This window comes from Bos indicus x Bos taurus, chromosome 6, assembly GCF_003369695.1.
Source record: "Bos indicus x Bos taurus breed Angus x Brahman F1 hybrid chromosome 6, Bos_hybrid_MaternalHap_v2.0, whole genome shotgun sequence".
Classification (NCBI taxonomy): Eukaryota; Metazoa; Chordata; class Mammalia; order Artiodactyla; family Bovidae; genus Bos; species Bos indicus x Bos taurus.
Genome location: NC_040081.1, coordinates 57,452,421 through 57,479,995, shown reverse-complemented (window position 1 = coordinate 57,479,995; position 27,575 = coordinate 57,452,421). Strand labels below are relative to the sequence as shown.

General features: G+C 43.5%; 1 protein-coding gene across 10 annotated transcripts in view; it reads right to left on the bottom strand.

Annotated features, from left to right (window-relative positions):
* TBC1D1 (TBC1 domain family member 1) overlaps window positions 1-27,575 on the bottom strand; it is a 226,723-nt gene that overhangs the window by 121,319 nt on the left and 77,829 nt on the right. Inside the window, exon 1 of one of the 10 annotated variants that reach the window (XM_027544255.1) lies at window positions 25,978-26,221. The exons of 7 other annotated variants lie outside the window; for them this stretch is intronic. In XM_027544255.1, the coding sequence (XP_027400056.1) occupies window positions 25,978-26,007 (30 nt within the window). In that variant the 5' untranslated portion in view covers window positions 26,008-26,221. Of the gene's footprint in view, window positions 1-25,977; window positions 26,222-27,575 lie in introns of those variants that run through there. 2 more of the 10 variants (XM_027544256.1, XM_027544252.1) reach the window with 2 other exon arrangements.

The window sequence follows — 27,575 nt, the reverse complement described above, 5'->3', positions numbered from 1 at the left end:
AAGCTTTTGTACAGCAAAGGAAACCATTAAAAAAAAAAAAGACAACCAATGGAATGGGAGAAAATACTTACAAATGATGCAACAGACAAAGGCTTAATCTCCAAAATATACAAATAGCTCATAACAACTCAACAATAAAAAAACAACTCACTCAAAGAATGGGCAGAAGACCGTAAGAGACATTTCTCCAAAGAAGGCATACAGGTGGCCAGGAGGCATATGAAAAGATGCTCAACATCACTAATTATTAGCGAAATGCAAATCAGAACTACAGTGAGGTACCACCTCACACCAGTCAGAATGACTATCATTAAAAAGTCTACAAATAACAAATGCTGGAGAGGGTGTGGAGAAAAGGGAACCCTCCTACACTGTAGGTGGGAATGGAAATTGGTGTAGTCACTATAGAGGCTCCTCGAAAAACTAAACATAGAGCTACCATAGAATCCAGCAATCCCACCCCTGGGCATTTACCTGGACAAAGCTATCATTCAAAAAGATACATGCACCCCTGTGTTCATAGCAGCACTCTCCACAATAGCCAAAACATGGAAACAACGTAAACGCCCATCAACAGATGAATGGATACAGAAGATGCAATGCACACATACAGAAAAGAACGAAATAACCCACCTGCAGAAACAAGGATATAACCAGAGACTCCCATACTAAGTGAAGGCAGTCAGAAAAAGACAACTACCATAGGACACCACTTACATGCGGAATTTAAAACACGGCACAGATGAACCTATCTATAAAACAGAAAGACTCAGACACAGGGAACAGACTTGGGGCTGCCAAGCGGGGAGGGAGAGAGAGGGCCTGGGAGTTTGGGGCTGGAAGATTCGAACTATTACATTTAGAATGGATAAACAACTAAAATCCTAACGTATAACACAAGGAACTATATTCAATATCCTGTGATAAATCATGATGGAAAAGAACATGAAAAAACAATGTATATATGTATCTAACTGAGTCATTTTGCTATACAACAGAGATTGGCACGACATTGTAAATCAACTCTACTTTAACAGGAAAAAATATGCCCTTTTGAAACTGTCACTGAGAAGAGATCTTCAATAAAGGACTGTTTGGTCACATAGTATGCGTTTATCAACAAAACAGGGAAACCAGCTAGAGCACTGGGCACCAATACTGCTTTGTTTCTACCTAAAATCACTCAGGACCAAACATTAAACTCATTAAAATTGATTTCCAAGCTAATGAGTGCCCATGTATTATCTTTTCATGTCCAAATCAATAATCTTAGAGGAAAGGAGACTATGGACCTTCTATTAAGTGACAGACACATGAGTGCTTTTCACTGTTCTCCTTTATTTCTCAAAAGTCCTTGAAAATCTCAGAGCAGTTAAAACGCTAGTGGCCTGCAGTATGAAAATAAACACGCTATTGTCTATGCAGTAACAGGGGTAAATACAGACACCACACTGAGTGAAAGCAACAGGTATAAAAGAATCACATGGTACAATTCCATTTTTGCCAAATTTCAAAAACAGGAAAAACTAAACTATGACAAATAGGAAGCAGAATAGGGATTATCTCTGGAGGAGGGAGAACTTTGAGGGGGCTATGATGGGGCCTTCTGGGCTACTGTTTATTGATCTGTTTGCCAGCTATATAAGATTATTCAAACTGTAAAGTCACTGAGTATATGATTTATATGTAATTTTATTTGGTACACTTCAATGAAGATTTTACCAAAAAGAAATATTTTTGCAGGCATGATTCAATACAATTGAGAAGGGGACAGTGGCTCAGACGGTAAAGAATCTGACTGCAATGCAGAAGACCCAGGTTCGATCCCTGGGTCAGGAAGATCCCCTAGAGAAGGAAATGGCAACCCAACCAGTATCCTGCCTGGAGAATTCCATGGACAGAAGAGCCTGGAGAGCTACGGTCCATGGGGTCTCAGAGTCAGATATGACTGAGCGACAAACACTTTCAACAACTAGACCAATGTTACCCAGCTAATAAGGAAAGGAGCCAGATGGAATCAACCTGATGCTAGACACAGCCTCTTTCTACCACACCAAGCCTTCACTCTCAAGTCACACAGACACCCTAGTCCCTGGCAGGTGGGGAGTCGGGGGGTGGGGAGCAGTGGGGGGTTCACATGTTCTTTGCTTTGGTTTGGGAGTTTGGGGCTTTGTTTTGGTCTTACATGGAATCCATCCCCCTTGTTTCTAATAATAATCAGTACCTCATCCCACTCCCATTCCAGTAGTTAGGTAGGACACACAGGCCCACATAAACCACAGTTCATGAGTGGGCTGGCAACCCCAGACCAAGCTGACCAGCACACTATTAATGACTCCACAAGCCCCACCACCACCACCCCTACCGGCCCTGTAATTAGTTCAGGGTTGGGTACGTAACTCCATTCCAGACCAATGACTGCTAGACTTAGGTGGTTTATGGAATTGACGGGGGGCAGGCGGGGGGGGGGGGGGAGCAGGAATAAAACCTGCTATTGCTTTAGACAGTGATTCTCAAACAGGGGCAATTCTGCCCCACCCCTCCTCACCCAGGGGCTATCTGGCAATGTGTGGGGACATTTCTGGTTGTTACAAATGGAGGGTGAGCAGTACCACTGACACTGGATGGTCGAGGCCAGGGACGCTGCTGCACACCCTACAATGCACAGAGCAGGCTCCCCCGCAAAGAATCATCTGGCCAAAAATGTCAGCAGCGCCAAGATTGAGAAATCTTGCTTGTGAACTTAGTTCCGCGGGTATAAGCCTGGAACTGCAGGTGCCATCACACATAAATGCATGCCAGAGAGTTCCGCAGGAGGTGCAACAAAGACAGGAAGGGAGAGAACAGAAGCAAGAGGGTGAAAACGATGGCTGAGGGCCTGGATCCAGCTATCCCTGAAGTCTTATCAATCTCATTCTTATATCAATAAATTTTTGGATAATCCCATTTTATACTGTCACTTGAACAGAGAGTCCTGTTCACACTCCCAATATGTATAAAGTTCCAGTCTCTCAATCATGTCTGACTCTTTATGACCCCATGGACTGCCATGGAATTCTTCAGGCAATACTGGAGTGGGCTGCCTTTTCCTTTTCCAGGGGATCTTCCCAACCCAGGGATCGAACCTGGGTTTCCCACACTGCAGGCAGATTCTTTACCTTCTGAGCCACCAGGGAAGCCCTAACCTTATGCCAAATTCTATGGGGAATACAAAGATAGGAACACATAAATCTCCTTCAGGGAACCTACAATCTAAACAAAGAAAATAAACAAGTATGAAAATAACTAAACAATGTGGAACAGCAATCCAGGAGCAGTAGTGCTAAGGAGGTTACAAGGATAGGGAAATACAGACGCAGTATAGAATATATTTCAAATAACTTATTAAGAGCAAACAGGATGATCTATATATTCACCAAACTCTACCCTTCTTAGAATAAAGCCAGCTACCAAAGACCCTCCAAACTGGCTCTATTTTTTTCCCTATAAAAAAAGTGAATATATAAAATTTTAGATCACATCAACAACTGTTGAGAAAGAGCCAAAGTAAAACTCATATCTGAATGACTTGTTTACACATTACTGCTCTATCCACTTATCTCCCTGCTATGAAAGATGAGAAAGGACTCACATGTAATGCAAAAGAACGAAGAAACAGGACCACAACACATGGGTTATTTGCAAAGTAGCTACACAATGCCTCGTACACAGGTCTAAATGCTTCACTCAAAGATGACTCTGCTTCTCTCGAAAGGTCATCTCCCCCTTGCACCAGACTGGGAGTGGGACTGGTGCCCACCCTGGGTGACTGGGGCACTGGAGCATCACGCGGCCTGCCCTCTCTCCAGAATACACAGCCTCCTTCACTGCCGGTAAGCACAACCACCTCAATGAAAAACAAAGCAAAGGAATCTCCTGGGCTTCAGCAAGATCTCTAAGGGCCGGACTTAATTTCTTAGGCAAAAGATTGGTTCCCTCCCCCAAAGGAAAACAATGAGTAAAGGAGAACGCCCTGTGCCCAGTACAGGGCTCTGATCCACAGCAACAAGCAGCAGCTGTCCCCATGGAGGATGTGCTTGTGTCTCAGAACATGGGCAACCCAGGGTGAGCCTAAGAACAGCATCACGCATGCCATACAAAGGCCAGGCAGGGCTGCTCCCCACCTGAGCGCACGGTCTCACCCTGTTAATCAAATCAGGGCTGTACTTCCGTGTGATGGGTGACAGCCCAGGCTGTGGATAACCAGCCCCAGAGACTGTCTTACAGTCTCACTCTTTGTGCTTAAGACAAACTGAATAGAGTCAGTTTATCAGGATCAAGGCAGCTATTGGAAAATGCAGGTTTTTCTCTCAAATTCTTCCCCTCTCTCTCCAACCCCCCCCCCATTCTAAGAGGAAGATAAGCATGTGTTTTTCCCTCTGGGATGCATCCTTCATATGTACCCTCTGTTCCTGGAGTCCCTGGGGCCTCCACTCCAGGAAGCACCAGTCCAAGCACGGCTATGACTAAGACAGTGCAGGCTGACAGTTGCTAGGCAGAAGGGACAGAAACGAGGGACACCTATCCCCTGCCTCTGACTACCTTCCAGGGCCAAGGTCAGGGCCTTCCTCCTGGGTCCGAGCCAGGAGCAAGCCGGTCTGTGGCAGCTTGCCTTAATAGGAAAGGGCCAACCTCCAGAACCAAGAAGCAGCAAGTACTAACTGTCTTCCCACTTTTCAATAATTCAGCCTCCTTCTAAAACACAGCAGCAGAATGTATTCTTTAGTCATCTTTCATTCCCAATAACAAGCTTAATAAATATCCACATAAAAGAAAAATACAGAAAAACTTAAAATTGCCTATAATCCCAAGCCCAGAAATGTCACAGTCAATATTTTTTTCTTAGCTGTGGTTTCTTGCATACACTAAATGGTCATTGCATACACTAAATAAAAAAAAAAAAAAAAAAAAGGAGGGGTGTGGATCACAGTGTTCTGCATTTATCATCATGGGCATACGGTCAACCCATTCTAGAACCATCTCCCTCCCCATCACTACACAATGCAAATAACAACAGCAAATAATCATAATCTCTTCAGGATCCAATTTCAATTAATCTCACACTAGCTGTCAAGAACTCTGGCCCCATCAGAAGCTATTCTGGCAAATGTGCGATGAGCATCCCAAACTTTGCATCCACTGCCGAGACCCCTACTTGTGTCAAGAGCATGAAGTTTTTGTACACATGGGGAGAGGCGGGAAGGTAATCAGGAGAGAGGAGAATGAACCCAGTATTCCTTTTTAAGTCAGAGAGAAACATTCCATTCAGAGGAAGAAAGAGGAGATAGCCTATCTGGGAGCAAAACGGAAACAGAATAACCTTCGAAAAGATAGACAAGGTCAGCCCTAAGGCCTGCCCCAGCTGAAGCCATGAATCTACTGCAATGACAGATCCTGCAGGCAATTCTGGAATGGGAATGCCAAAATAAGCTCCAAAATCTTGCCAGTGTGAGCAAGACATCCAGCTTCTTAGAACTCAGCATCCTACCTCGCAGGCTGTTTTGAGGAGAAAATTAAACAATGTGAAAGTTGTTAGTGTAGCACCTACCACACATTAGCTTCCAACAAATGCCATCTGTGACCTTCACATTTGCCAAGTAATGAAAAGGTCAACTCTCAATTAAAGTAACAGCAACTGCAGGCAATGAGCTTGCTATTATTCCAACTGCCTTTCAGTACAGAACTGGTAATAAATGACAAAAATTTATTGTATATCAGCTAGCCACAGATAATGCCAATCACATTTTTTGGAAATGTGACCGAATTTCCAAACATCCCATAGGCAAGAGAACTCCCCCCCATTACACCCCACTCCTAACTTGCCAGCAATCCCAAATACCTAAGAATAGCAAAGCTCTGATTCAAACGGAGCTGGGGAAGGACATCCCTTCTCCTTCCTTCTGCCAGCACTGAGGGGTCACAAGGCCCACAGGAACAGAGTGAAAACCACCAGCTTACAAAACTACATATGTCTGAGAGTGGCAGGCAGTTCCGTAGCACATTCAGGACAGCCCCATAAACTTCGGAGCATAAAACACCGAAACGCTTGAATGACAGCTCTAAGAGAGCAGAATTACTGTCTATTTTGCTCACTGTTATAGCCTGAAGTGTCCAGGACAGTGCCTGGCACAGAGCAAGTATTCAGTAAGTTTGCTCAATGTATGCGTGACTGCAATTGAAAATGAAAATTTAGTGATTTCAAGGTTTTTAAGTGATAAGAAATATCTCAAGTAGACCTTAGAAGAGAAACCATGATAAACCTGTAGGATCTCCAACACAATGCCTGTGCATAGTATGCATGCAACAAATATTTGCAGAAGGAACGAATGCTGTAAAAATAGCAAACCAGAAACAGAGACTAAATCCTTTTGGATTAAAAGATTTTTCTAGACAGCTGAGGGCTGCCCCTTTAAGTGCTTAAGCTATTTTTATTTTAACCATTTTTGGATAGGAATCATTTACTGTATTTTTTCAAAGGCGATAGAGAATGTACTTTTAACACTTTCTTTTTTGTGGTGAGCATATATTACAACGACCACAAGAGCTACTGAGGCTGTGAAAAGCTCCGTGCTAGTATGGCTTAGGGCAACAGACAAGGCTGTGGGAATGAGAGACGGTATCTCAGCTTTTAATTACATAGCCCACCTTCCCACCAGTCCTCCCAAAACAGACGCTGGCATGCTTTGAAATGCACCCCAGGAACCAAAGCAGAAGCTCCTAAACTCACAGTGTCACAGACTCCCTCTGACAAAATCCTACAGACCCTTCTCAGAGTAAGATTTTTAAATGCCATAAAACAGAACACAAGACAATACAAAAGAATTACACCAAAAGGGAATTATCCAAACAATTATGACATAGCATTATGTGCTTCTCACCATGCTTAACTAGGTCCAGTGGCAAATCGTGTAACTACTGAAACTCAAAGTAATGATGAGCATATTTGGTATTTTTGAAAAATGTGTAACAACTATAACACAATATGAAAATAACTGATTTTATTGGTGTTATTGTCATAGGAGTTGCCAGTGCTAATGGGAGGCGGGAGGGTGAGAACTCATAACTGAAGATGTTAAACTGCAGTTAGAGATTAGTGGAAACAAAGGTGAATTTTTCTTTCGTCCAAGCTCATGAACCTCCCCCGACCCCCAACTTCCATCCTTCGATTTCAGGATAAGGATCCTTGGACTAAACGAAGCAGGCGGGGTGGGGGATAGGACCAGCTACAGTTAAACATAAGATCACCACCAGCCATCTCTCTCGGGACCATGGTGTGAATATATTGTATATATAAATAATAAAACAAAGTCGCTGCACCATTCCAGTGCAAACGTAAGTCTAGCTGTAAATGGGAAAGCTACACCAGAAGCCATAACCATCCAAGTCTACAAAGGGAAATTACAATGTTACGATGCAGTCAAGAAGGGAAGCAAAATCTAAATGGGTTAAAACTCCAAGTGTCCATTAGAGTTATGGAATTAATTTCTACATAATGCAAATACTTCATCAATATAAAAACATTAGAACTCTTTTCAAATGTTACAAAGACTCAATTTTAGTTTGATGTGATACACTGCCTAGCTAGTCCTTGATTATGACAATTTGGTCTAATATACAAACAGATGAAAATAATTTTTTACGTCAGCTTCAAGTTATCCCTGCCAATGGGAGAGTAGAAAAATATGACAAACACCTTTAAATCCTTATTTCAAGAAACTGTCATTTAGATTGCAGCTCACATTTGACACTGCAAGCAAGCAGGGGAGGCTTTACTCTAGAATGTTCTTCCATCAACTCTCTACTAGCATCTGCTGATTCTTCCAGGCCCAGTCCAATCACCTCCACTCCCACGGGCCTGGCCCCCTGGTATACAGGTCACAGCCCTAACACTTCAGGCTGGGAACAGGGTGTTGTTTGGTTCATTTCTGTGGGCCCTGGAGGCCCATATCAGTGTTTACTAAACACAAAGACTTTAAAGAGACAAATGAATAGCTTTTTTCTGTTTCTCCACCTTAAAGTATAAAGTATATAATGTAACCTAATAAACCTCAATTTAAATATGTGTGTATTCAGTCACTCAGTCATGTCCAACTATTTGTGACCCTAAGGACTGCAGTCCACCACGCTCCTCCGTCCATGGGATTCTCCAGGCAGGAATGCTGGAGTGAGCTGCCATTACCTCTTCCAGGGGATCTTCCCAACCCAGAGATTGAACCCATGTCTCTTGCATTTCCTGTACTGGCAGGCAAGTTCTTTACCACTGAGTCCCCTGGGAATCCCCCAATTTAAATATATTTACTTGAAAATACACCAATGTCAGGAAAGAAAACTGTATAGGTTAAAATGAAAGACAAATAACAAAATGACTGTTTTCAAATCTTACCTATTATCTGGTAAAGAAAGTGTGACACCAACATTTCATATAATCACACAAACACTATCGAGGGAAAAGCTGAACTTCTGAGACCTTCACTGGATCGAGTAGTTTAATACTGTACTTATGGAAGCCCACTGTGCTTCACACAGATTCTCTCACTGAATCTTCACACCAACCCTCTGAGGAAAACCCCACTATTTCCATTTCACAGAAGCACAGACTCTTCTGGATAAGTGCTGGGCACTGGGGCTGTCAATGAATGTGACCGTCTAAGTGGGGCCAGAAATGCAGTACTTTTTAGGAAACCAGGAGCTGGAGGCCACAGGAGTTGCACTGACCTCAGCTCCCTGGGAGGGGAGGGGAGGACCAGAGGAGAGGCGCCTCCAAGGAATCGAGGCTGGTGGGGAGAGCCACAGAGGAGCTCTCCCGCCCAGCTCACACCTGGAGAACGAACAGGTGAGGCTGGGCCAGCAGCTTCCAACAGATCATGGGGCTGCTGTGGACAGAGTGGGTTTGACGGACAAAGTAACAGCAGGAGGATGGTGTGCAAAAGGATGTTGAAGTGGAAATGCCTTCGTTACCTGCCCTCACCCCCACGCAGAGGCTCAGTCCCAAAGGCGAGGGCCTTGTCACCCCAGGGCCTGGCTCTGTTCCTCACATCAGACTGAGTAAATGAGCCCATTGAAAATGTAGCCTCTGAGCAGGAAGAAATGTCAGCTAGGGCGGAGGCAATACAAATGGAGAGAAAAAAATGAGGTAAAATAAAGCACGCTAGGGAAGGTAATGGCACCCCACTCCAGTACTCTTGCCTGGAAAATCCCACGGACGGAGGAGTCTGGTGGGCTGCAGTCCATGGGGTCACTAGGAGTCGGACACAACTGAGCAACTTCACTTTCACTTTTCACTTTGATGCACTGGAGAAGGAAATGGCAACCCACTCCAGTGTTCTTGCCTGGAGAATCCCAGGGACGGGGGAGCCTGGTGGGCTGCCATCTATGGGGTCGCACAGAGTCGGAGACGACAGAAGAGACTTAGCAGCAGCAGCAGCAGGGAAGGTAAAAAGGGGAGTATCAGTAATTCACTGGGTGTGGGAGTTGACTGGCAGGTGGTAGAACCACCCACAAAAACAAACAAAAAAAAAAACCCAGACATTTGAAAAGAAATTACAATTCACTATTTAGTCATACGACATCTCTTTTCAAAGAGACTTTATTTCTGAAGGAAAGGTAGAAATTGTGCAGGTAGCATATGCTGCACCCCAGAGAACAAGGTGCCTCCTCATTCACCCAGTCCATTCTGGCATTCTGGGCCAAAATTCTGACAGATTTTTGTGAAGAGCTATTATTTCTTCTACTTATTTTCAGCAAAAGAGATGCAATTTTAAACCGTGCTTATCACCAAAAAAGATCTGGAAGGAACTGCCCATGGTTATCTCTGGGTAGCAGAATTAAGGTGGTTTGTTATTTTTGCTTATCACATGTTATTGTTATATATTTACGTACATTGCTTTTGCAACTTCAAAAAAAGGTTAATTTTTAAAAGAGTACATTTTTCTCAAACTTTAAGAAAGTTTAAAGGTTACTGTCCAATTGCATTAGATAAAGGCTTCCAGGGACAAAATTCTTTGGAGGAAAAAAAACCTCTTCATTTTAAATATGTGATAGTTATTTTCAATGTACAATTTTGGCATACATTTCTAAAGTGCCCCCAAATGTTTCACCACAGAACAAAACTTAAGTCATGAGATACAATCTAAAAACTAAACTTCCACATCCATAGGAACTAAAAACAAACAATATTCAAAAGACTGCCTTTTTATATGTATAGGCAATTATTTAAGATAAAAACTATGATAATAGTAAGAACTGGCCTGTTTAATGACACTGACAGTTCAAATTTGGGTTTAGATAAACGATTAGCCCTCTTAACCAGATAGCAGTGCTACTTCGAAGGACTTGCAGTAAAATCAATGTAATTCAAATTATAACACTTGTGGATTCAGTATGGAACCACCTCGACAACATCAATATTAATTTCTTTAAACACAAAATAATTTATAGCATAGGGCTATCCTCTGCATAGCGCTTTTGTTCAACTTACTGAAAGCCAAAAACCCCTGTCTACCGCCTACCTCAGAGACAAAAAGCTACAGACGGCAGACTTTGGTACACACAAGTGTGGGCTGGACCTCAGGCTCTGCCTGCCCTGTGGGCTGGATGAGCTTGTGCAGTGTGCAACATGCACACAACACGCATACCTGGCGGCCCAACCATAGGCCTGTCACCGGCATCTGTGAGACCCATGGTAGTCTCCAGGAGCATGTCAGAAATTTAAACTTAGTAATGCATGATTGCCAGACTCAACTGCCAGAAGGGGTTCTGGTATGACTTATAAATATTAATTATAAGTCATATTATTTATAGTTCTTAAATTCTGTACCACATTAGCTCTCACAGCATTAAGGGCGTTCTTGAACAAAATCTATCACGTATATTCAAGAATTTTGAACTTCATTCAGGTGAGTGGTAGAAACAGGACTTTTCTCGCATATCATCTCAGTCCTTTTCTTGAAATTGACTATACTCACCAAGGGGCCATCCCTTTTCTTTAACCTTGATCAATAGACACATTAGAACTTTGGCCAATAAAGGATATTAGTTAGAACTGACCTTATTATATATTTCTCATCTAACATATTTTATATTTTATGTTTACCAAGTGTAACAATAACAATACTATTAGCTGGTCCTTGATTTTTCTCAGAAGTTATGTTAGACAACTTCAGTAAATGTTTTAAAAACTCAGACTGTATCCTGGCACAGGATAGCTCAAAGGTAGAGTAAAAGAGGTAACACTGAAAGACTGGAATTGACATATATACACTATTATACATAAAATAGATACTAAACTAATAAGGACCTACTGTTAGTCAAAGGTATGGTTTTTCCAGTAGTGATATATGAATGTGAGAGCTGGACCATAGAAAAGGCTGAGCACTGAAGAACTGATGCTTTGGAACTGTGGTGCTAAAGAAGACTTTTGAAAGTTCCCTGGACAGCAAGGAGATCAAACCAGTCAATCCTAAAGGAAATCAACCCTGAATTTCATTGGAAGGACTGATACTGAAGCTCCAGCAACAGTTTTTGGCCACTGGAAAAGAGCAGACTCACTGGAAAATATCCTAAAGCTGGGAAAGTTTGAATGCAAAAGGAGAAAGAGGTGGCAGAGGATGAGATGGTTAGATACCATCACCCCATCACCGGCTCAATAAACATGAATTTGAGCAAACTCCGGGAGATACTGGAGGACAGAGGAGCCTGGAGTGCTACAGTCCATGCATGGCATTGCAACAAGTCGGACAAGACTGAGCAACTGAACAACACAGGGAACTCTACTCAACACTCTGTAGTGGCCTGCATGGGAAAAGAATCTTAATGAGAGTGGATATATGTGTATGCATAACTGATTCACTTTGTAGGACACCTGAAACTAACAGATTGTAAATCAACTATACTCATATTTAAAAAAATTTTTTTTGAAGCAGAATTAAGTGGCAAATACTTTCTTCCTCAATTTAGAGATGAAGGAAATCAATCCCAAACATGTACACAAGACAAATATGAACCGTGCAAAGCTGCAGGTAGAATGAAGTTCTTCAAGTGTCAATTCCTAACCAGCCCCAGCCCTCAGCTAACGTTTCTCCTCCTTCCTAACCCACTAACCCTTCTGGTTTGTGAGAAAGAAAATCTGATCTTGTCCAAGAAACCAACCATCCCTCCACTGGCAGTTTCCTCAAGACCAGCTACTCATGTGTCACATTGAAGGGAATAAACTGCAGTTCTCTTTAAATCACTTCTAGTTCCAAAATCCTACTATACAAACAAATTGGCTAATCAAATGAAAAAATATATATTTTTTAAATCCCAATATCAGGAATGTGGTGCTATGTATAAAACATTTACATAAGTTGAAAAAAAACCCTCAACTGGGTAGGTACCCACGGGGTAGATACAGCATGCCAAAAGTTCATGTGAAAAAGATTTAAAGATTTCAGTTGACTGTAAGCCCAGGATAAGCCAACAGAACAGCCTGGATACCAGAAGAAGGAAAAAAGAACAAAAAACTCATGACAATAGGAGAAATGTTATCCTGACATTAAAGAGGCCATGGCCCCACCATCCACCCCGCTCATCAGGCCACACAGCAAGTTTCAGTTTCAGAAGACCTTAAAAGCAGAGGCAGTAAGAATGGCAAGGTGCCTGCAAATCCATGAATAGAGCCTGGGGGACCAAGCCATGAGCTTATAGCTCAGGCAGAAAAACAGAATACATGCCACTGCCTTAGCAAGCAGGTCGAAGGGAAAAACATGGGCTTCAAGGTGAGACACAGTGAGAGAGAGCTCTGCTCAAGTGTAGAAGGGTGGGGGCATCTTGGGATGCTGAGCCTCCTGGAAGGGATGGGAGCACAGCTTCAGGGTTCAGAGCCTAGGGCCCCCTTACAGACAGGCACCAGGACCACCTACTCCAGGCGCCCCCAAAGCAGCACTTCCCCCGGCTAGAATTGGACAGAGTAGTTCCTCCTCCCCGCCTGCACCCCACCAGGTTCCTCTACTGACTGAAACTTCATTAGCCCAGATATTTTACAATCAGGAACATTCCTAGAGAACCAACACTGAAACCAAGGCTGACAAGAGATAAAGGCGTAGGTGTGCCAGCCAAGAGCTGCTGCTAGGAATGTGTTCGAGGCTTTGTTGTTTCTCTCGTGCCAAGGGGACAGCTAGTATGTGAGAAGCTTCCCAGCCTAACCTACCACAGACTGATCCCATGATAAAGGAACAATCATTCCACCTACCAAGCAGGAACTACAGTCTCTGAATCCAAAAGACATTTTCAAATGTGGGATTTCATCTTGATTTACAAAGAGGAGAAAAACAAGCCCCAGAGGGAGGGAAAAGGTGAAGAAATTTTGTTGATGTAATCCCCTCCTTTAGACTAGTACAGTCTAAAGACTGGAACAGTAAAAGACACCTCCATTTCAGGCATCTCAGAGAAAACTATTATGTTCTGCTTTTCTCTCTACTCTCTCTCCAGGAACCTCACCCACTCCCCCAAGGTGAACAAAGATACTTTAGCATAACCCTGAACTCTTTCCTAAACTTGACTCAACTTTTTTTTTTTTGGTGAAACAAGTTTGACTTAAATTTCTTTTTTTTTTTTTTAAGCCCTCCTCGGCCCCAGACCGGGAGGACGGAAGAGAAGGGGTTTCTAGCGGTCCCGGCAGGGGGAGGGGGAGGCGGCTGCCCCGGGTGCCAGGCTCTCCGAGCGCAGCACTCCGCGGCGCGCCGACACCCCCTCCCCCAGCCGGCTGCCTCTTGACTTAAATTTCTAATCACCTCTCTGAGAATCGCCCAGACTTTGGGCACGCTGACCTTAAAACATCCAAATCAAGCTCATTCTCTTTGCCCTAAAACAGGTCTCTCTCATTTCCTTGTTTCCCAACTGCTTTCCAGGCAACTGGTGTGAAAACCTGCTAAGTGCCCTCTACTCTTCTCTCTTTCTCCATTTTTCAGTAAGCCATCAGGATACAGTCTCTCTCACTAGGTGCCAAAACCTAGTTTTGGCTAAAAAACCCTCAAGCACTGGTCTAGGCCTATACTTCACTCAGATCACAGCAAGACCCTCATCCTTCCCCCAGCCCCGCCTCTGGCTTCTAGCAGTACTCCCCTCCCACACTCTCCACTGGCAGCCTCCTCTTTCACTCAACCAACTGTCCAGGGCTTCTCTCCAATGTCTACCGTAACACTGATCCCCCCAGCCTGACCCGCAGAGCCTCCACACCGGGGCATGAACGCTCCGACAGGCCAAGCTCGGTTTGGCAGGGAGGGTCACAGCTCCACTCACACACGTCCCTGGCCTTTGCTCATTTGGAAGTCCGCCTACATGCCTTTGCTCACTCGAGCTGCTTCTTCCATCCAAGCACTCCCTCTCACCCCTGGATGCAACTCTCAGACCACTCATTTCATCTGTTCATTTTCTCAGGAAACGAAGCCCCAGGGGCCTGGAATGACAGGCATCAGGTCACAGGCTGGGCTAGACAGAGCTGACCTCTCTCCCTTTAGGGCTTTTTCCCTAGATCACACCAGGTCCCCATGATTTGCTTTTTAAAAAAAGATGAAATAAATACCTTGGCTTGAAATGTCTTAATTAGACTAAACTTCTAAGCCCACCAAATTAAAAAAAAAAAAAAAAAAGGCACAGTGCCCACATTTCCAGTAACTTGGGGATTTCCCTTAAAAGACTCACAAGCCCTGCTGGCTGCACTTTCCAGTTTAACCACTAAGACTATGTGGATGTGAAAGCTCTGGCGCCCAGCCTGGGGTCTGCCCCAAGGACCTGAGAGCAGATTCACCTTGCCCCTACAGAGAGGAGCCAGTTGTACTCTACAGCCTCTGTTTATTCAATCAGGGTTAAAACCAAAAAAATTGTTAGATCTACAGAGCCCTGAAAACCTGCTGAAAGAGGGGCTCCAGGACACTGCAGGCTTTCATAACACCTACATCCAAACCACATCTCTGGCTCCTGTCGGGAGGGACAATACTTAAGATGTGTACGACCGGTTCCGACTATGCCTGCTGATTAAAGTCAACAGTGAGACTGTCAAGTAGGATTTACTGCATTTTGAAAATTATGACCTCCATGGACCAGAAGGCTACTCATGTGTTGAGAGCCCCAGCCCCAGCCCACTTGATTGTGAGACTTCTGTGCACAGACCACTGCACACACCTACCCGCCCTCCCCTCTGAGAGCCAGGAATTACATCTTTCTCATCCTGGCATCTGTGTCCCAAGTGCCAGGTTCAGAGAAGACACACCACCAGTGTGTGCTGACTGACACTGAACTTGAAAAAAAAGCTGGATTTCTTGGCCAAGAATGTCTGGAAATACCACAGGACTCCCCGAATAGTGTGGTAATTGCAAAATAATTAATACAGAGTTGTATGCTTTGGTTGTCTAGCACAGTGACCTCTTGCTCTGGGGCAAAAAACCCAGAGATTACATCTCAAGTAGTCTAAGCACTATAGAATGGGTAAAATCACACCCTGTAATGATGCTCTTTCAGTTACACTAAAACTGCGTGATACACCGTCACTGAGACTCCAGCGTACTTGACATTCTCATGTACTCCCTTCATTCCTCTTCAAATGCAGGAACAGTACTACGGCTATTTTTAGAACTATAAAAGGGTTCTGACCATACCAAAAGCACTAGCAAACTTCATGTTCATTACACAATCCATTTAGTAATAATCAAAACACAAAGAGCCACAAACTCATTACTCATAAGCAAGTTTTTGGTTTGCACTTCTGAAGTCACATTATACAATCAAAGCTCTAATATTTCAAATCTGGAAACTTACATGTGTAAGAAAGCAAAAAACCTGACACAATAGAGACCATAATAGACCTGTGCAAAATGTCCCTAAGCAAATATTGTCTCAAAGATCTTAGGATTTATTTTCACCTAATGACTGATTTCCTCTGGGTCCACCCTGTGAAAAGAACTTCCGCAAAATACCATTTGGCTGATTCTTATCTGCCTACAATTATGAACTCTGCTAAACAAATAAACTTCCTTCCCATTTTTAAAGTTTTTCCAAAATTGGAGAATCGACATCTTTGGGGGTCACACTATTTTCTGAACTTGAAATAGCACTGGCAATGAAGGAATTCTTCACAGTATTTTGAGACAAGAAAAGGACTTCAGAAAGGGTGGCACAGCTGCTCCCTACCTCTATTTTAGGGAAGGGGAAGTCAAGGCACAATTGTCCCGCTGGGTCAGGTCACAGAGATGGCTGGTGGCAGAGGCCAGCCTAATTTTCTCTGTCCTGTTATTCCCTTATTGGAGCTAAATGACTTGTGACCTAAAAAGCATTATGATCTTGTTCTGCACAAGTGAATCAGGACTTATGTTTAATTCATGCAGAATGTGATAAAACAACAGGAAAAAAAAAAACCCCTTGATACCAAGGTGAGTACCCAGTGATGCAAAGAGCTCTGGTCTGAGTCAGAACACCTTGCATTAATCTCAGTTGTCACTTCAGGGAAACCACCTCATCTCTGGAGGACCCAATGTTTTCATCTTTCAGAAAAGGGAACGGAACTAATAAGCAACTGTGAAAGTCATCTCCATCTCTAAATGCAATGAAAAAGATGATGGTGATGCCTCACACTCAGTAAGTGCTTGATCTGAGCCAGACGTTGTTCTAAGTATCTTATGTGGGTAAATCCTCAACAGCCTGGAAGATGGCTCTTAGCCCCATTTTGAAGATGAACACATTCATGCTTTAAGAGAACTTATGTGTCCAAGGTGGCACCTCCACTGGGAACAGATGGAGAGGAGATCCATCCAGGCCAGTGGGTCCAGAGGCCCTCTCTTCCTTATCAGAGGTAGACAGTCTAAGATGACCGCCCTGACTTGCAATAACAAGAGATATTTCAAACTGAGAACAATCATTGAGATCATTCAACATGATGTCCTATGAGACCAAAGGTCAAGGCCCAGGGAAGTACAACTCTGATGTATGAGTCAAATTCAATGGAAACGTATGACTCCATCCACCCCACTGCCTGGACCAGCCCACTCTAAAGAGTGCTCGACAGTGTACATTCACTCACCTCATCTCATGTGACACCCAAGCAGAATTGCACGGTTGGCAGCAGAGCAGAGGTTACCATTCCCATGGCATTGAGCCAAGACTAAACAGCAACACCAGCAAACCTGGGCCTCCAAGCCACACCTTCAGCTTCCTGTCTGGTGTCCTGTCGCTGGCTGGAGGAGATGCCACTACGGTAGGAAGCTCTGGAATAATTCTTAACATAAAGAGCACTTTCCAGTAATCTCAATAGCTATGACAAGCTGCCTAACTTCTCTGAATTCAGTTTCTTCATACACTTTTCCCAACAAGGAGGAAAGAAGGAATAATACCACTACTTCCAGGATTCCCTGGAAGCTGACTACTCTCAACATAATAGCTAGCACATATTAACTGCTCAGAAATGTAATAATCTCTTCCTTCCTATGGCTGCACTAATGTTATAAATCTACTCTGTAAGTAATGCTTCTCTGAGAAAACTCGCTCTTTCTTACTGGAGGAGAAGAGCTATAGCATACACACCTGCCTCGTCTTCCACAGGACACCCTCTTGGTAGTGGGAGCCCAGGACTGGGAGGTATGTCACCTCACTGGACTTTGGCAACTTCCACTCTCTTCAAATAATCAGAACCTGGTTTCTTCCTGTACAAAGTTCACAGAACTGGTCAAGCCTCCCAGGCTCTTGAACATCTACGCCAATGACACTCTTTCACATGTTAGAGAATCTCCATCCACCTCAACAGACTACTCAATTTATGCCTCTTTTCTTTGCCTATTTCCTTGCAGGCCCCTTGATCTACTCTGAAATGCACATGCGTACACTCAGGTAGCTAACCAAAATATTCTCAATGACAGTCTACTGATAGACATGCATACTTTTGATTTTAGTAAAATAATTTAGAGAGAAAGTACAAACAAATCAGCAGGACATTAACAAAGCGTGCAAAAAACCCAGGGATCCGGGACCTTGAGTTTAAGTTCTACCATAACAAGATATGTGATCTTGTTCAAATAAAGTCACCTTGTTCAAATGAAGCCCTGGGTCTCAGTTTCCTCATGTAGAAAAGGGAAAATGGCTTTCCATTCCAGTATAACCAGCATGACCACCATACCACAGTTATCAATAGGTGTGTCCACGCGCTCGGATGTGCTGGATGAAAGAAGAGAGTCACTCTTAATTCTGCATCTCCTGGTATCTGGGTAATTTACTTAACAGGACCTGTCTTCCTTAAGGTTAAAAAAAAATCACTGGTCTCAAAAGCAAAGCAAACAGAGTTAGAGAGCAGCCCTGAAAAATACTAAAATATGATGGAAAACTACCAAGAGTATATCCTAACTTTTTTCAATCATGTTTCTTTAAAGACTTAGTTCAAATATCCTCTCCTCTCAAGTCTCCCTGACTCCCTGTGCATATCTGTATTATCACACTAAATTCAACTATCTTCATAGGCGTCCTCTTCCTGCTAAACTGCAAGCTGCTCAAAGGCTAAGCCTGTGTCCTGTCTCCTCTGGATCCACGGCACCTACCACCACGCATTCACAAAAACCATGAACTACAAACTCAACCACATTTTAAATAGTTTACATTTGCAGACAGTCTTCATAATTTCTTATGCAAAATTTGACATTCCATTTGAAAATAAGACCTATAAAAAAGAGATACAGATAAATACAAAACACATTATTAATTTTACAGATGAAAAAGGCTCAGCCCAGCTCAAAGTGAACAAGGCCTGTGAGTCTAATTCCATCGCAACATGTAACAGACAAAAAATACTCTGCAGAAGTACCAAAGTGCACGATAACGAAGGAAATTTTTTTCATCACATTTTTCTTATAAATCTAACAAAGTAGTGTAGATTGCTAATTCATCAATCTTTCAAAAGCAAATACAGAGGTAACAGAAATAATAACAGAAAGGTACTTAAGTCTAAAGACACAAATAGAACCGAATAAATTTTTTTGCTTTTCTGTAACTTTTATAAATGTTCCTGAATACCAATGTATATTATGAAATAAAATTTAAAAAGACTATTATTTCTACTCCTTAAAAGTTATCAAAAGAAAGAAAGGGTTCCACATCATGTATCAATAGGGAAATGCAAATTAAAGCAACAAAGAGATATTATTATACATCTATCTGAATGGCCACAATCTGGAACACTGGCAATACTAAACACTGACAAGGATGTGGAGTAAAAGGAACTCTCACTCACTGCTGGTGGGAATGCAAAATGGTATGGCCACTCTGGAGAACAGTTTGGCAGCTTCTTAGAAAACTAAACTTACTCTCACCATATGATCCCACACTCCTTCTCCCTGATGTTTACCCAAAAAAAGCTGAAAGCGTATGTCCATACAAAAACTGACACAAAGATGTTTATAGCAGCTTATTCATAACCGCCAAAACTTGGAAGCAACTGAGAGGTCCTTCTGTAGACGAATAAACTGGTACATCCAGACAATGAGATATTATTCAGTACTAAGAAATGAATGATCAAGCCATGAAAGACACTGAAGAAACTTATATGTACATTACTAAGCGAAGGAAGCCAATCTGAAAAGAATGAATACTTTTAGGATTTCAATTATACAAGATTTTGGAAAAGGCAAAACTATAAATATTGGCAGTTGCCAGGGGCTGGAAGAAGGGATGAAAAGCATTGCACAGAGAATTTTTAGGGCAGTGAAACTATTCATTGTGATATTACAGATACATATGATTACACACTTATCCAAACGCATGGAATGTACAACCCTAATAATGAACCACAGTGTAAACTATGGACTTTGGGTGATAATGATATATCAATGCAAGTTCATCAATTGTGACAAATGTACCACACTGATTAGGGATACTGATAACAGGGGAGGCTGTTGCATGTGTGGGAACTGTATCTTCTCCTCAATATTGCCATGAACTTAAAATTGCGCAAAAAATAAATCTATCCAAAAAAACAAAGCAGGAGATTTGAATCTACTTTTCAATAACAATTTGATGCCTAGTTCATTATATTATCCTAATGGTATTTGGGGCGAAGTTAAATATACTGAAAAAGAGGAAAGGTCATCAAAGTATTTTTTTAATTTAATAAACTGAACAGGGATTTCCCCAGAGTTCCAAAGGTTAGGATGCCACACTCTCACTGATGACAGTGTGGGTTCAATGCCTGGTCAGGGAGCTAAGATTCTACAAGCTGTGGGGTGCGGCCAAAAATGAAAAAAAATAATAAACTGAAGAATTCATATGTAAAATGTTCAAAATTTTTAAAAGGTGCAAGAATATGCAATGCAAATTTTTCCTTCCACTCTTGTTCTCCAGACACCCAATTTCAAAGTTGCTGAGTTTTTTTAAGTCTTATTTCATAGAACACTATTTCCACTACTGTCCTCCCATATAACGTGACTATTCTGAAGTCACAGCATTTGTTTCAAAAAATACGAGCAACTCCTATGTCTAATAGTAGGTATAAAAGGAAATATTTAAATTGAGAACCTTCCTACTCAAAATGTGGTCCCCAGATGGGCAGTATCAGCATCATCACCTGTGAGAAGCTTGTTGCAAATGCAGAATCTTGAGTTCCATCCCAGACCTGCTAAAGCAGAACTATTTAATACTTTTCAAAAAGATGCCCAACTGATTTGTACACACTGGTATACATGACAACACCACCTCTGTTTTCACAGAGTGTACAAGCTAAGAAGATAAAATACTTAAATAATTGCAATGCATGATACACAGACTAGACCCCACAGCTACGAGAGTCTGGGGACTGATCAGTTTTGGTCTCTAATGGTTCCCACTATCGCAAGTAAAATGCCAACTCCTCTGAAGGGGTCTGTATGCCACGCACATCCTGGGCCCTGCACATCTGTTCAGCTCTCCCTCTGCTACTCCCTATAGCAGATTTCCTGCCCGTCTACAAACAGCCTGTCACTGAGGCTCCTCCAACGTGCCTGCACGCCTCTGAACATGCTACCCTAACCACTTTGCACCCCTGAGCTTCCTGGCTACCTCCCCCTTGGGCGCCTTCGGGAGGGGGCAGGAGCCCCTCCCTGCTCTCCCATGGCACAGCACAGCTGGCTGATGTCTACCCTCCCCTGCCAGAGGAGCTCCTGTAGGTATTTTCTATCCAGTTCAGTATGCTCATCCAATGAATGAATGAATGAGTAATCAGAGATGCTTCAGAGAAGGTGTCACCATCAAAAGGACTCAGATGGTCAGAAATGGAAGATCAGAGAAGAGGCACATTTAAGGCTAAGATTGGATTAGGCAATCTATCTAGGAGAACAAACTATAATTTACTTTCTTTCTCATTATGAGATCTGCTCCAGGCAGTGTTTCGTTGTGGATTAGATGGGGTTTCTATCCCTGCTTTTCTCCCTTCTCTCGTTGAAAAATCAACCTGTGCCCAAATTATTGTCATTCTCAGTAACCAGAGCTCCCCAAGCACAGAGAGAGGCTGTAGCCACCACTGCTCAAACACCCCCACAGGAGCTTGATGGGGGCCATACCAGTTCTGCTTAGCAGAGGCAGCAAATTTTTCAAATTCAAGGAGTGGTTTGGCTATGACAAGTTCTTCCCTCTTCATTAAACTCAAACATGCACTAATTAAAAGTAATTTAAATCTACAGACCAAAAAATATGGTAATACATCTTTTAAAATTTTCCATCTCAACCTAGGACATAATCTCAGCAACAAACCAACATCAGGCTGACTTTAAGCAAGACAGCAATACTGCCACCTATATACTAGCTATAGTCAGAGTCTCACCTTACAGGAAGGCTGCTGTGCACCAGTTAACAGAAGAGCAAGTCCAACTGGTCAGAGGCACCCAAGGTGGGCTGATCCAGTCTGCAGGAAACCTCAAAGGTAAGTAAATAAGCCGAATGCCAGGACCCAACTGTGCCTGCAAGCTGTGGTTAGCAGCAGCTGAGCAAAGAACAAATTGTGCTTGTATTCAATACAGAAGAAGCAATTTGCTACTCAGTCATTTGCACCAATCTCAGACACCGGGTCACAGTCATTCCAGAAGACAGAGAATAATTACATATCCAAGGCATCACTACCACCTCCTGAACCACACCAGCCTCCTAAGCGGTCCCCCTGGCTTACCAAAGCAGACATCACTCCTAGCTTTCACACCCACAGCACTTAGAAGCAACCCCTGCACAGCACCCTGGAACCCTCTATAGTCTGGCCCACATCAGCCCTTCCTGACTCACGACCCAGCTCTCTCAGGCAGCACCTGCCTTCCTCCTGCTGCTGTACCAGGCCCACCTACAGGCCTTGTTCCCTGCTGGCCCCTCTTCCTGGTACTTCTTTAGGGACCTATTACCACTCAGGTGAAATGCCACTTCAGCCCCAGGCACTCCCCACTAAACCTACCTTGTTAACTTTCCTTCCTAACACTCATCACCATCTGCAATTATTACAGTTATTTATTTGCTTCCTTCACTGCTGTCTCTCCTGTCTAGAATTTGAGTCATGAAAACAGGGGCCTGGTGTGCCGGTTCACTGCTCAATCTCAGGTCCTCAATCAACACCTGGCACATAGTAGGTGCTTAGTAACTAGATCCGTGTTGAATACATTTGTTAACTTGTTGAATGAATAATGGCTATAAACCCAGGTTCTAAGCAAGGTCAAAATAAGAAAAAGCCTGGTTTTACATAAAATATATATTAGTGATTGAGTATGAATTTACAAAAGGACTCCTTTCCTAATATATTTTTAATTACTACAAAGCATCAGTGTGTACACTTTTTAAAAGATAAACTTTTAGTGCAAAATGAGCTAACTCCTCCAGGGCATGAATAGTGAGTGCCTGGTGCACAGATGGCACTCACTAAGTATCTGCTGAATATATACAGAAGCATTGGAGAATAGCTTAATACAAGGCATGAGCTACATGAAACTCGACTTGGATTTGAAAACAGCAAATTTGGCTATATTTAGCTCCCATTTTCTATTTTATCTGACAAATTGACATGTACATTTTAAATCCACTAATTTGAGATACTAGCAGTAATCTTAGCCATTGTTTTTATAGGCAGTAGAGATCCAAGGAAGTTCAGAAAATTATCTGGCAGTTCTCTTGCTGTTAGTCTTCACAAACAGGGAAGTAGACGCATAGAAATACTCAATAGATAACTCAGAACTGCCAGGGATGTCTGTGGATTTAATATAAAAATCACAGAGCTTGAGAAATTTGTTTTTATTTAATGGTGTAATCTACATAAAAACTCTGGTATCCCTGATGAAAGACTAATCAAGAAATCATACCTCAAAAAAATACAATAAAATAAAGAAATCACACCTCCATAAACCTGGCTCCATTTTCAATATAATGCACACCTGCCTTAATGCTCCAAGACATGTCTAATATTTAAAAGGTATGTTAATTTTTCTTTTAACAGATAATCTCTTTGAAATAAAATTCTTCCCTATTTTGGCTTTATTCTTACATGATAAAATGACTCTCTCTACATGTTCAGTATTCACACACTATTAATGCATCACCAAAGAAAACCAAATTCAAGTTCAGGTCACCACCTGCATCAAGTAACAGACATCTACTCCCAAGTAACAGACATCTATTCCCCTTCTTCTTCGCTAACAGATGTTGGGCTGCAAATTCCAAAGGTCAAATTAGGAATTTTTAATAGATGTGCAAGCGATTGTGTGAGGTGTGTGCTCGCGTGCATTTGTGAGATCTTGAAGGGTCATTCTAAAACCTAACATAAATGCACTTTGGGAGTAGGCACATTCTGTACCGTATCTGTGCCTCGTTTCTACTTTTAAAACATTTCCTAGTCTATAATGCAAAGTGTGTTAATGACTTGTCTCTTAACTGAACACCAAATAGGTTCCATAGAAAGCCATTCTTATAATTATAACCCGAAGAAATGAACTTTCAAACAGTAACTTCATATTCTAAAAGTGCTCACAGAATAACACAGTCTACAAAAATCAGTTATAGGGTGCAATTTACAATAGCACAAGACCTAGAAATGAAATACAAAAGAATAACATTTCTTAAAATTATGCTGACAACTGATAACTTTGCTCCAAAAACATTTCATAGTTGTTTGCTATTGTTCTGTAGTTTAAACAATTTTGGAATAACATGATTCAGAACTTAGATCAAGTTGGTCACATGCTGTTCATTTTTTACATGAACTTTTCAAAAGTACTGCCAGTTGTGGAAAGCTGACAATCCTTACAAAATCCTTGATTTTTTTTTTTTAATAAGGCTTTGGTTTGCCGTTTTCAAAGTTCACCACACTCCTATAGTGTAAAGCATCTTATATTGTATGCTTTAGGAAAGTACATAAAACTATAAAACAGTATTAGCAGTAAGGTTTTTTTAGATTTACCTCTTGATTTTGAAATAAAACAAGTCTTTTTTTTTTTTTTTCTTACTCCTTTTGGCCTTACAGTATAACAGTATAGTAATATTGGGTTGGCCAAAAAGTTTGTTCGGGTTTTTCCATGCGATGTCACCAAAAAACGAACTTTTTTGCCCAACCCAATATAGAAGCAGATTCAAATCCTCAACCTAGAATGAGTAACAGAATACTCAGGCAACACACCCTGAATTACTTTTTAAATCATATGACATTTTTAAACTTCAGCATTATTTGGAAAAGCCAACAAGTTATCACTTCAAGCCAGAAAATCTGGGCATTATTAATTTGTCTTCAGTACAAAACTGCTTCACAACGACTCAAAACACGTTTGAAAGTCACTTCACTTTTACTACTAGCTGTGTTTCAGCAACTGAAGATTCTGGTGGGCAAGAGGAGACAGTAAGATATAGTACCTGTCTAATAACTAGTGTTATCTGGTTCCTGCGTCTCTATTTTATTATCACTTACATGACAGGCAAAGCCTATCGGCCTCATATAAAGGTATTTGTAAAAATGTACTTTTAACACTCTAAAAGCACTGCATCGTAACTAGACGTACCACCACCTATTATTTGTAAAGGGTCACAGAACGGCTAACGGGTTCTCTCAGTGAGTTTAATTTAATTGCTCAACCAACTTGCCATACACCAAGAGCGAGCCCTGCGAAGGGGCTGGCAGAGAGAGGAGCCAGCTGGACTCGAGAAAGGTGCCCCATTATCCCGCCGGCCTGTAGAGGCTTCAAGAGTTGCATCGTTCAAAGCACACAACACCTGGCACTCTGGGAGGATATTATTCTATCACTGCCTTCTCAAACTGGTGGGAACTCTAGAAATCCACTCCAATCCCTTCATTTTTGGAATAGCAGAATTGGCCTGGACTTGTAACGCTTAGTGATTCTGAAGGCGCCAATGTTCTGAAAATAAAACTTCAAAGAAATAAAAAACTTAGATTTAAAATTCAGACCCCCCGCAAACCTGCCCTTGAAAACCAGGGAGTTAAAGACAAAAGACAGACATCTTCTAAGCGCACCGAGTTCAGCCTCCGGGCATCCTCCGTGCACGGTCCCGACAACCGAGCACAAACCTGTCTGTATAGGGGATGCTGACACGCGAGGTCCCGCCGCCTGGACACGCCTCGCGGGGAATCCGGGGCGCGCTGGGGGCCGCAGAAGCCCACCCGCCCGGTGTCGAGCCTCACTCTCCCCACCTGTGAACTGGGCGTGAGGCCCCTGGCTCTTTCTCCCCACAGGGAAGAAAGTCTAATGAATGAGAACCACCTGGTGAGCGACCCGGACCGCGCTGGCCGCTCTCCGGACGCGGTCCCCGAGCAAGGGGCGCCCCTCGCCGCGGTCCGATCCCACCCCCACCAAGCTGCAGACCCCCAGCGGCCCGGACGCCCGGCAGCCCCACGGTTACCAAGGTTCCCCGAGCCACGCCCGCCGGGACGCTAGCTCCCGGGCGGTCCGCTACCGTAACGGGCGCCGGCCCGACGCCGCCTACCTTGGCCACCCAGCTGAACAATGGTGACATCGCGGGCCGGGCGGCGGCTCGTCGCCCGCAGCTCCCGCTCACTCCCTCCGCCGGCCCGAGCGGCGGCGGGCAGCCAGGAGCGGGCTCGGAGCGCGGCGGGGCCGGGGCATGGCTCCCCCCTCGGTGGTGGCGGCGGTGGCGGCGGCGGACTCCTCCCCGCTCGTCACTGCCCGGAGAGGTCGCGCCCGCGGGGCTGCCCAGCCGAGGAAAGGGAAGTGGGTGGGGAGAGCGGGGGAGGGGAGCGGAGGGGAGGGAGCGCGGCCGACCCCGCCCCCACCCCGCCCACCCCCACGCTCGCCTCGCGGCGGGAAGTTGGGACCCGCGGGGGTCGCCCTCCTCCGGGACGCCCCCGGCTACGCGGGTATCGGGGGAGGGGTCGTAAACCCTGAGGGCTTAGGGACGCGGCTTTCTAGGCCTTCGGGGTCCGTTTGGCCCAACTTTGAAAAAACTAGGAATTCCTCTCCCAGAGGTTTGATGAAAGCCCCAGAGCCGGAGCCGACACAAAACCCGCCCAACTTTCCAGGGGTTACCCCCACCCCCATGGCTTTGCTTCCTAAACGCTCCAGATTGCTAGTAACAAAAGGCCTAGTGTTTCCCTAACTCCTAATACCTTTATATAATCAAAGGTGGTTTTCTTGTAGTCAGAAAACTCAGCTGTTGAGACTAGAGAAGGCGCGGTGGAGAAAGAACCTTCAGTTCCTGCCAGCCTGGAGATTTCAGCAACGTGAGAAATGTTGGTTTCACCAATTTTCTTCTCTCCAAGGCAAGATGATAAGCCGTGTAGTCACTTTATTGCTACAAAGGTTAAGCTGAGTTTCCAACTCAGACACCCAAGAGTTGCACATTAAAAAAAAAAAGAAAAAAGGCTAAAGGTCACAATGTGTAAATATAGATATATGTGTCATATGGAGCCACTCACTGAATGCCTCATACCAAGTAGCCACCCTAGAACCAGAATTCTGATTCTTTCCTTTTTTATATTAATTGTGCCCTATCTTCATGGGGGGCTTCCCCATGGCTCAGTTGTAAAGAATCTGCCTGCCAATGCAGGAGACTGGGGTTCCATCCCCGGGTCAGGAAGATGGAGAAAGAAATGGCAACCCACTCCAGTATTCTTGCCTGGGAAATCCCATGGACAGAGGAGCCTGGCGGGCTACAGTCCCTGGGGTGGCAAAAGAGTTGAACATAACTAGAGACTAAACAACAGCCTTCATGGGACATTTTTATGGCGTTTCCCAAATGCCTGTCATCTTGAGTTAGATGGGTATATTCATTATTTATCGCTACATGACAAATTACCCCAAAACTTAGAAACTGAGAACAGCAGTTTCTGTGGGTCAAAAATCCAGCAGCATCTTAGCTGGGCACCTCTGGCTCCAGGTCTGTAGCTGGGTCTGCAGGCATCTCAAGACCGAGCTGGAACTGAAGCATCCACTTACAAGCTCACACACAGTTTTTCCCAAGATTCAGTTCGTTGCAGGCTCTTGGGCTCAGGGTCTCAGTTTCTTGCTGCAGCATATGGTTCTCCCCATAAAACTGCTCACAGAATGACAGCTTGTGCACCCCCA